This window comes from Dreissena polymorpha, chromosome 9 (genome assembly GCF_020536995.1).
Source record: "Dreissena polymorpha isolate Duluth1 chromosome 9, UMN_Dpol_1.0, whole genome shotgun sequence".
Taxonomy (NCBI): domain Eukaryota; kingdom Metazoa; phylum Mollusca; class Bivalvia; order Myida; family Dreissenidae; genus Dreissena; species Dreissena polymorpha.
Window position 1 is genome coordinate 90395801 of NC_068363.1, and position 11565 is coordinate 90407365.

Below are 11565 nucleotides of genomic sequence, written 5' to 3' on the forward strand. Positions count from 1 at the left end.
GACAAGATGTCAAAAATAGCATGGTGAACTTTGGGAGAAGTTGACAACAATATGCTGATCGTGCAACATACTTTTGGCGCTTTCTTTAAGTTCATGTGGGTAAAATGATTAATCTAAGGATACCTGAGCGCAAATAACGCACTTAGTAACATATAGGACAGGAGAGATAATAGTACACGTGTAAATGCACGACACAAACTGCCTTCTGTTACTGTTGCGGTTTGTTGGTTATCACGCCTTTAAGCAGCTTATATCGCACGCACTTTGTAGTATTTTTTCGATTACAAATTCCCTCTGTATTATGTTGTTCACACAAACAATACCATGCGTTATTTGCATCTCACTCGACTTGGAATAATAATCGGACTATGTGCAACGTTTATTGGTAAATAATATAGCTAAATTGGCCCATATTTGATAAATATAATGTATATTCACAGGGATTTTCTTTCGCAAGAAAAGTCAGCTAAAGGTGTTTTATTTTAGGGAACTCGTGGGCTGTATATTAACGCATACTGGCATTGATTTGGCTGTAATTATAATTCGTTTTATGAGAATAGAAATTTGTATTTTCACATTAAGTGACTATTATGTCAATGTTTTACGACAAACAATTCATGGCAATTGATGCAACTTTGAAAGTGCACATGCGTTCATATTGAAGTGGAGTTATTTGATGTGATATCCTTAATTTTTGATTAAAGTATTCTGAATATTTTGTTTGTGAATGATTGATATATAATGATACTGCGAATAATCTTGTATTATGCTTAAGGACCGTAGCGAGTGCTAGAGTAGCAAAGGCGGTATAAGTATATATTAACTCTGAGGTAACCGCCTATATTCCCAAGGCCTAAGTGTGTGTTCAGTGCTGTAGGTGATTTGCAAACAAGGTTTTGGTTGTCCAAATAAAGGTTACATTTCATTTGTTAATAAAAACACATAACCTGTAAGAATATGACATTCTTTAAATAGCTGGACCAAAACAATATATTTATTATACTAAGATTACTGGTTGATGTTAATGCAATTAACACCACCCCCCCCCCCCACCCCCCAACAATTTGAGTGTGTAAATGGCTTTTGTTCATAAAATTCAAATTGTACACCATAAAGGCGTTTTTGTTTTTACTTTACTTTTCCGTTATTTTATAAGCAAAGTGTTCTGCAAAAGTCTTTAAACATCTTAAACTTGTTAACATGTTTTTGCTTAACAAATGCATTGTCACATATTGTTTCCTATTTTTTGTGACATTACTTCTGAAATTTACTTCCGTGAAACAAAATAACATGAATGTGTAAATTTAAGTTTTGAAAAAAACCAACACATACATTATTAACGCCTTTTCAACATGTTGTCTTTTAATAATCGATAGTTTCGTTACGTATTTGTTCAATAAATTTATAATTGCATTTATACATGTATTGTAAAATCTTTTTATTGTAAAATTAATAAGCAACAGTCACAGCGGCTTCATTTACTAACTAGTGATTTCTTATCGATGTATAACGCAATCTATTCATGTGACAAATTTATGTTACAATAAATCAAGTTTATTTAAATGTTCATAACCTTTCAGCACAAATGAGTTGATCATACTATTAACTCGCTATGTATGGTGTGTTTAACCTGTGTTTTCAGTATTTCTTCCAAGCTGCGTCAATGGTGGCCATCTTTCCTGGTCCAAAGTATTGGTCAGGTAAAACCAATAATTATGCTATAAGTCAACTGTTTTAAATGCATTAAACAATTTCCCAATATAAGCATAAAAAACGAACATATACATGTTGCCAAACGCATACGCACACGTTTAAGTTCAATTGTTATATGGAACTGATGTTTATCACGAATACAAATAGGTCGTAAAGCTTATAAAATATTCGTTAAATACGGAATTATGTATTATTTCTTTAGACGTTCTGTACCCAAGGACACCGACAATGAGGACGATCCAATTTCACAAATACCCCAAATATCTTCATACGTGCAACCAGCTTCAAAATTCAGCTTGACGAGTGTATTGAAGCCATCGGGATCACCACACAAAACTTCAAAAGACAACAAAGACGCTAAAATCAGTTTGTCTCATACTTCTGAAGCAAAGCTTAGTTTATCGAACGCCCCTGGCGCACAGGCCAGTTTGACTCATACATCAGAGACCAACCACAGCATACAAGTTTCATCCGGAGGAAACGCAAGTGTTACTACATCGGTTTCATCGAATATCAGTATTTCAGACGCACCAAGAGGTGCTTCTAAATTTAGCTTAACAAATGTCCCTAAAGCACGAACAGAAAATAATAGTACAGTAAAAGCTCAAGCCGGGTCATCTTCGAAATCTTCAGGAAATTGTCAAACATGCGTGCATACACAGATACAACTTCAGCTTAATCCCGCACAGATACAGCCAGTTATAAGTCCTGAACCGGTACGTTATTGAACTTCATTATAACATAGGTAACACATCACTAATCGGGTGTCCGCACGTTAATTAGAATATTTCAAAACCACTTTAGTAAGTTACTCGTAACGTACAATGCTATTGGGCAATCAATATTATACAAAATAATTAGCTTTTATTGGATCCATGTATTAGACAAACTAATGTTTTTATGCTAATAATTAAAAAAACACAATAGTTAATCATGAATAAATGTGCTTTGCAAATTATTACAGATGAATTTACCCCCGCATATACTTGAACATTGTTTTATCACAAATTTTTTTGCAGATTTTCAAATGCCCCGAAGAGTCTGTCGAGATCAACTGTCTGAGCTGCAAGTGGAGGGTTTACAGACAATGCCCTGTGCACAATGCTGTCCTCATTACGGAAGTAGGCATTTGTCATCGTTTTGGCGTCACAAATATTGCAGCAACTACATTATAAGGATATTCACCATGCTTGTTTAAATTTTCAATTCATTGCGTCTTTTTAAGATTGAAGATTATCAAATATAACAATGACCATGGTAGACTTGTATGTTAGCAATCATCAAACATATTCATGAAAAGTTGTCAATCTTCGCTACAAACCCACATTGCCAAATTTTTGCAGATCCACATTTTGGAAGAGTTCCATGCCTCAAACGGCAACTGTACTGTGGGAGACCATGACCACGACAACTTCGGTGTTCTGGGACCAAGTGACATATGGGTCAACCATGGCTGCAGGGCAAGATTCCTTGTTTGCTATCACAAAGGTATACCCCGAGGTAAAACACATCTTTCTACTCCTTTATCCTTCCCAAACATATACATGCTTTGCAAGTTTATCACCGAGCAAGTGTGTAAACAAAATCAAGCAGTCTCCCAGTCATAGCAAATAGAGGTTTTTAAACCTGGGCCAAAATGTTAATACTTATGTCTGGGTCAAAATGTTAATACTTCTGTCTAGGCCAAAATGTTAATACTACTGTCTGGGTCAAAATGTTAATACTTCTGTCTGGGCCAAAATGTTAATACTTCTGTCTGGGTCAAAATGTTAATACTTCTGTCTGGGTCAAAATGTTAATACTTCTGTCTGGGTCAAAATGTTAATACTTCTGTCTGGGTCAAAATGCTAATACTTCTGTCTGGGTCAAAATGCTAATACTTCTGTCTGGGTCAAAATGTTAATACTTCTGTGTGGGTCAAAATGTTAATACTTCTGTCTGGGTCTTAAATGTTAATACTTCTGTCTGGGTCAAAAGAAAAGAAATTCACTCTTATTATATATATTTATGATATGTAATTCTTTACACCAGATATATTAAATCAACAATGTTCTATCAACCATGAATATATTTCTTTTTTTTTTGGGGGGGGGGGAGGGGGGTCACCGAAAAAGTAATCGAAATACTGTTGTTTTAAGACTTGCTTTGGCTACACATTTGTAACCAATGTAAAATGTTGACATAAATTATTAGTATAAACTAGTATATACTTCAATATATCAAATAACGATATATTTTTTAATATGTACATTAATGTGTATCACCTTGTACCAGCTTATATAGTGCTAATAAAACATGCTTGCAAAACTAGATGGTCAGAAAAAACGTTCGTAACATTAAATGCAAACCAATATTTCTATGTTAAGTTCACATACGCTCGTAGTTGCAATTTTACACAGCTCTCAGTGGGAAAAAGTGAGTTAGCTTTCCTTGCTTTGGGTCGTTGGTTATGTTGGTTTGTTCACATGCGAAACCTTGTTGCCTGTACAAAATATTGGTAAGTTAACATGTTTAGTATTTTTGAGCATTTTCATTGACTACATTTTCATTGACTAACCAAGCGCATTAAGTTTTTATGGCAAATTGTTTAACGGCATTTGACGTCGCATTATAATTTGAAAGAATATTCAACATTGTTAAGTTAGTATTTTTGCTCATCTCGTATTGACTCTAACTATCTGGCTTTAATTGTCATGTCATTTCATATTTATGTAACAACTATTGATTTTACGAACGGTAATTCGGATTAAAAGTGCCGGATACACTTATTCTCTTTCTGTTGCACAAGTAAAATGCAAGTGAACAGTTTTATGCGACACATTCGTTAGACGGACCAGTTTTGTCCTATTAAATTAGTGATATAGCTTGCTTTGAAACCGATATGTAACGGAAGTAATTAAATAATCCTTGGATTATCAAATTTGAATATATACATTTAATATTTACTTTTAAATAAATGTAGTAGAGTATAAGAAAAATAGCCTTAAATTTTATTTTATGGAAGAAAACACAACTTGACGAAAATATGATTGGTGATATTAATTGATACAAAATCTTTGGTTAGTACAGCAAGAGTCAGTAGATGTTTTACTAATACCACATATCGAAAAGTGTGTCAAACGAGTTTTGATTTCATGTTGTAGATGAATGGTTTATAGGATAAACACTATCATTGGGGGAAAATGCTGCATCATGCTTGGCATAGGGTTACTCATTTTGAAAGTTGAAAAGGTAGCTTTTTTGTTTATGGTCATATGCCTTGATGAAATGGGAATTTAAGCTTGAAAAAGAAAACTGCTGCGTTTATGTGTGTTACATTTAAAGAGCTGAATAACATTTGAAAAGCCATATACGACAAAATTGTGTCATACAAATTTGCTTTTGAATTGAATTGTTAATTATTATGAGATTACCGTGTACAATGAAATTATGTTAATTTGTCTGCTTTAACTATTGTTTTCAACAATCTAACGCTGATATTTTGAATGTCTCATCAAAGAAATAAATTACAAAAAAGAATAAAAGGTTACTTTCTATGTGTACTGTTTTTTTAATTTATCCGACACTTCTCTGAAAGGCAAACTTCAACTCGTAGTAAAACTATAAGTACACAAAGACACCAACTAGTGTTCTATATTTATGGCATACGAAGTTCTTCAGTGAACTAACACAACGCTCGCTTATTTGGAACACTCCTGGATTCCTGATTAAATATGGTTTTAACTAACAGCTGCTCGTTTTTGACTTTATATGTTTGTCACATCATAAAAAAACACAGCAAATGACAAGTATGTTATTTATTAACTTATTTTACATACTGGTGTATTATCTTTCCTGGAAAAAATCACGAAATTCAGATATCACCTTCAATGTATGCGGTCTTTGTTTATGAAATGACACATCATATTTACTTTGATCTGTCAGCTCCGTACGAATTTCTCGTTTATGTTTGAAATAGAAGTTTGTAAGAAAATGACAAGTTACGTTTAGTAAAGAAACATTACTATATATTAACACATTATACCCCCTCTATAGTATCATTGGAATCTCAATTTTACCAATCGCTTGCCGGAGATGTCAATTACAGAGTAATTTCAATAGTTGAACATCATAAAACTATGTTAAATCATTTTTACAAAAGTATCAAGGCTTTACAAACAACAACAACAACAACAAAAACAGCAACAACAAAAACAACAGCAACATTTATTTCAGCAATAAAGCTTACAATAAAGCTTCTAGCCTACAATAGTGAATACAAATATACTTCTGGTTCAGATGATTGTATTTAGTATATGATAGAGAAGGAAGAAAACTATATATCGTGATGAAATTGATTATTAGTCTGAAAACTGAAAATGTCAGTGTTTATTTCTTAATTGATTGGATGTAAAACCTGTAATGTGGATATTGTTCTGACATATTGAAGAAAGCTTAAAGGTTTAATCAACAATTTTAACAAAGTATGAGATAGTGTGATAAAGTTCTTATAGAATAATGCATGCGTGAAACAAATAACGTAAATATGAATCATAACATGCATACTTTAGACAGACATTAGTATGCATATACAAAGGATTTTATTAAATAGTAAACAACATATATTAATAGTAGGTATATGAAAAAAAATCTATAGTGTGTGATGAGTGAATTCATTGATCGATTAATCACTTACAAGCTCTTCTCTTAAATTGTTTGCGGGATATATATATATTACTATGTTTATCAGTTCACTTTTATTGTTTGTGGACATAAGGATTTTAAATTTTGTTATCGTTGGCCATCTGCAATAGTATGGTTTTAAGTATTTTTTTCTTAGGTGAGAGTATAAGGGACACGTTAGGATAAAATGATTTTTGCTTTCAATTAAATGTGAATTACAGATTTGGCATTTTCCGCCTTCTCTATTTATATTATAATAACGCCCTTGTTCAATTTCCAGTTTGTGTGAAGATAGCCTGAATCTACTTAATGCTATTCTATATTTACTTTGTTTTATGGTTTTTAGGTATGGTGCGAATTCAAAATTACTTTTGAATATACAATACGTGCTAAGCCTTCCAGATTGATTAATATTACTTTGCCAGTTCTGTTTGAATTGATCTAGTATCCTGAGTTTGATGGTATTTAGTGATGGTTAAGCAATGCTTTGGTTTATCCATAACTCCGCAAGGCCTATATGTTCCAACATTTCTTTAATTTGTGATGCCCAATTATTTTTATTTTAATTGACTCCATTTTCTGCGTCCATTTTAGCATGAGATAAACCTTTTTATTATGTTATTTTCATGTAAGTTTAGAATTTGTTATTACAAATGTTTGCAATTTTTCTGATAAATACATTACTTTAATTTATAACTTTATAATATCAATAAAGCAGGAATGTTGATGACGCGATACATCTATGTTATTACATTGTTTCTTTTTTTTTCTCATATGAGATATGCTCTGTGAAAATGGGGTTTAATGAATGTGCAGTCCGCACAAGCTAATCAAGGACGACACTTTCCGCCTAAACTGGCTATATGCTAAGAAGAGACTGTTTGTTAACGACAAAATACTATAACAGCGGACAGTGTCCTCCCTGATATGCCTGTGCCTACTGCACAGGATAATATGGGATGACACTTTACGCACATGCATTAAACCCCCTTTTTACAGAGCACGGTTGCTATGTATTTTTATTTTAATACCAATAGATAATATAAACTATCATAGTACGACAAATGAATCTCAGCCATATTACCAGGAGAGAAATTTATGTTACCATCAGCAAGTCGTTTATTGAAGGCACGTTTCCTTAAATTCATTACAGGACACTACATAGAACACCACACTAAACATGATCAGGATTAAAATTGGGATGAAACCTTGAAACAGAAAATGCAAAGCGTAATGGGATAATGGGATTAAATTATTTTCAGGTTAACAAACTCACTCTGAACAAAGAAAGCAATAAAAGTGGATTTGTTTCATAAAAATAAATGGATCATTGGCTGTGACATCGTTAAGGTAGCACCGATAGATAATTGCTTGTAATGTGTCACATGTTCCTGCAATTTTATGGAATAAGCCCCATTTGTTTTAGATATATGTTATTGTGCTAATCGCACAGGCACTAATCGTATTAAGAATGGTTCGTTTGTATGTTAATCGAAAGGTCCCAAAGGTTAACGTTCGCCAAATAAACAAATAATAAAAGTAACAGCTATATACATTGATATATATGTATTTAACCACAAGGACGTCACTGTTTTTAATGCCAGAACATATACGAAATTAAATGACCATTTGTTAAACACAAACTTCTTTGTGTATTTAAGACACCAAATGAAACCTTATAGATGCTTTTATGCTTAATAGTTCAAATTTAATAACTTGTAGTCCATACCTTATTCATACTTATTGTTTGTTAAAACTCACGTCCGAAAATTGTTTTGTCTACACAGAAATTAAAAACACTTTATTGTATTTTTTTTCAGCTGAGAACGATCCAAAGACTATGAACTGCATGTCTACGACAAGTAAACACATGTGTCCATTCAGACTGCCAAAAATCCACACAATAACCAAGGTTACGATACTGTGGAGCTACGGAAGCCAACGGTAATAAGCCACTGTCGAAGAAAATCACGTTAAGTATATAATGTAAATAACACGTTTGTCAAAATACAACCACGAAGGTTTAAGTATTTCTGCAAACAAAACACACTATTTTCTTAGCCTTGTACACTTAGTTACCCCTTGCCAAACAAACAAACACACACAAACACACACAAACACACACAAAACAAAAACAGGCCACACATGGATATACCTGGGGCAGGTTCACATGCGTTCAAGAGCACCAAATGCGTTTTGAAATTAAAACCTTTTACTTTGTATTGCGGTAACCACATTGGTCATTTTTATTTCGCTTGTCACATAACGGTGTAGTAGCAAAGGTTACTATATGTTTGGCCTCCGTTCGGCCGTACTCCCGTCTCTTCCTCAGTTCGTGCGCTCCCGACACTAAATCTTCCTTTAATACAAACCTTTAATACAAAAAAGAAGAATAATTTGGATAAAACTGAATGTACTTTTAACCGTTACGCCAGCATAATGGATTACATGTAATTTTCACCAGCGATCAAATGGGTCTTTGTCACGTTGTATCGTATTAAACATTGAAATAAATAAAAAAAGTACGTTTGATCTTATAATTCAAATAAGCTTACCGCTTGGTGAACATAATTTGCGTCTTGTCTGTCATGGCATGTACATGTACCTTGTTAATCATGTTGCATTTCCAACATGGCAGACGAAAGGACATGATGATATTGTTTCGTATCTTATTGTGTTTTTTGTTGTAGACAGATATTTTGGTTGTGAAGTTCTTTAATTTCGAACACTTCTAATATACTTCTTATAAATATTCGGTGAACTAAAAAGGATTTGAGCGACAGACAATAGGTACATTGCAGCTATGCACTTCTTTTCGATTAAGCTACTGTTATATAAGTAACATGATTTTTTTATGATAAGTTTAACACGAACGCAATATTCTAATGTTTCTAGATTTTAAAGATTTATATCATGAGAAAATGTTTTATGAAATTATTATACGTGAAAGATCGCCGCAAGCCTCTTCGTGCTTTTTGAAAGCTTTGAAGTGTATTAAACGTGTTCAAAAAGAAACATGACCGGAGGGACTACCTCACCAAAGCACATACAGCTTAATGGCATATATTCCCCCGTGTAAGATCACAATTATGAGAAAAGGTGGACAGATCAAGCAATCCACGGCTCTGCGGTGTTCACAAAGCGGTTTAATGAAACAGCAATACTGATTAACTAGTAATCTGCGAGCATCTTTGCCCATAGTGACCCCGAAAGCTAAGCTTTCTTTTTCTTAGAACAATAAGGATCGATAATAACCTACTTGGTGTCAAGTGCGAAAAAGGGCATTTGTTGCGGGTTTGACTTTAAAAGATGTCTCTGCGACTCCCCGATATCCTTTTATTATACTGTATTGTTTTAATTATTCGTCATGGATAAGCAATACTGAGCAGTAAAAGGGGGCCACATGTACACAATATAAAGTGTGGGTTAATCGGCGAGGGTTGACATGCACCGCTGTAAATTCGTTCCTATTTTATCACGAACTAACATCGTAGTTTCGCGATGTCGCATAGCACTATCGCAATCTCAATTTGTGTTTTGCAACATTCTAACCCCGATGTGAGATTGCGAAAACAAGATGAGAGATCGCAAGCCGAAAGCGAGAGTGTGAAATTAATATCGATATTTCGCATCCTGTTTTCGTGATTTTGCTTGAGCATAATTTGAGATAATAAAATAGCGATATTGTTTTTGCACTCCAGTCTCGATTTAATATTGTTTATTTGCATCCAGATTTCTCGCCCGTATTGATATGGCTTGTCAATGGAATTTTTCTTCGAATGTTCTCACCAAGTATAGTTACAACGACGACAATCAATATACCGATTAAAATGGGAAATATCGGTTTACGCAATCATTTCTTCAATATCATATCGTTCAAGGTAGGAAACATCAATAAAACTCTCTAGAATCGACGTTTTTTTCTGTCAAAATTGTTTTGTTCGCATTTGTGATCACTTGCGTTTTTTGTTTCTTAACATTGTTAACACCGGTACCAAATGCACATAATAAATTACTTGCTCTCATAAGATATAACATTGACCAAGTGATGCTACTAGATGAAAGTAGACGGCGCCTAAGTCTGCCTTTATTTGCATTTTGTTTAGTATTTGCCATGTATGTGTTCATCTTAATCCATCGTCGTGTTTGACATGTGCCAAGAATTATCCGCGTCTTCAGACCACTTCGGAATATAGACACGTTTTTGATAAAACATAAATATTACACTTCAATATGATTATTCATTGTCGGTTAGATCTGTATTTATCTAATGTGGTTCATCCCGAAGTTACTACGCTTTGGTATTTAAAAAAAATCGGACACACAAAACCATTATTTTTGCAAATCGTTGCAGGTACATTTGCGTGTTTAAAGTAACAAAGAGATTCAAAGTGATTGTCAAACATCACATCTAGTTTTTGTACTGCATGATATTATTTCAAATACATAACAATGAAACTTTATTGCATGTAAACGACGACGAAAAAACCCTGAACAATAATTACATACTGCGTCGTATCGTCCGGCTTGTTGGAACTGCGCTAGGGATGTTGAACTGCCATATGAATAATCAGATTCAGGTCGTGATAATATGTGATCATGAATTTTAGTATCAAAAATAGTATCATGATATATGCATTAGTAGTGATGACTATGAATTCACGAAAATAGCCTACCAAAAGATTTTTATTTCGGAAAAATATCATTTCAGGTGCACGGAGCTAACAACCTGGGGATACACAGACAAGAATCTCTGGGTTGACAAGGGCTGTAGCGCCACCTTCCGCGTGTTTTACACTTTGGGGTCAAGTGAAACTCCGTAGGGATGAAAACATCTCAAGCTGGACTTTGGCACAATTCTAACATCACTCTTCCAATGTTTAGAATGCTTTGTAAATACAGAGATTATAATAACTATATATTTTGCTTATTTTATTTATTCATATGGTGTTTAGTAGATTTGGAAATGAATGATAATATTTTGCCGTATTGTTGACTTCAATTAACAGAGTGCTGGAAATATTATTTTGACTGACTCTGATGTCATAATGGTGCCATAAATATGAGGTCTCGTAATCAATTCTTATTTGTTGATGGTTCTCAAAAAATTCTATATTTCCAAAGACACGCAGACTGATTCTCTCAGGACACTGACTTGAGTGTTTAAATAAGCACACAGCTTTTGATGCC

At 33.7% G+C, this 11565-nt stretch overlaps 1 protein-coding gene across 2 annotated transcripts; it reads left to right on the plus strand.

Moving 5' to 3' along the window:
• The first annotated feature begins 293 nt into the window (after positions 1-293).
• LOC127844713 (uncharacterized) lies at positions 294-11290 on the plus strand. Of its 2 annotated transcripts, none has more exons than XM_052375141.1 (7): positions 294-385; positions 1643-1700; positions 1916-2429; positions 2733-2834; positions 3057-3213; positions 8196-8319; positions 11087-11290. In XM_052375141.1, exons 1-7 carry the CDS (start codon positions 325-327, stop codon positions 11196-11198), a joined length of 1128 nt encoding a protein of 375 aa, XP_052231101.1. In that variant the 5' UTR covers positions 294-324; the 3' UTR covers positions 11199-11290. The 2 variants fall into 2 exon arrangements, with proteins under 2 accessions (XP_052231101.1, XP_052231102.1); XM_052375142.1 differs by having other exon boundaries at positions 3057-3201.
• Positions 11291-11565: the final 275 nt, after the last annotated feature.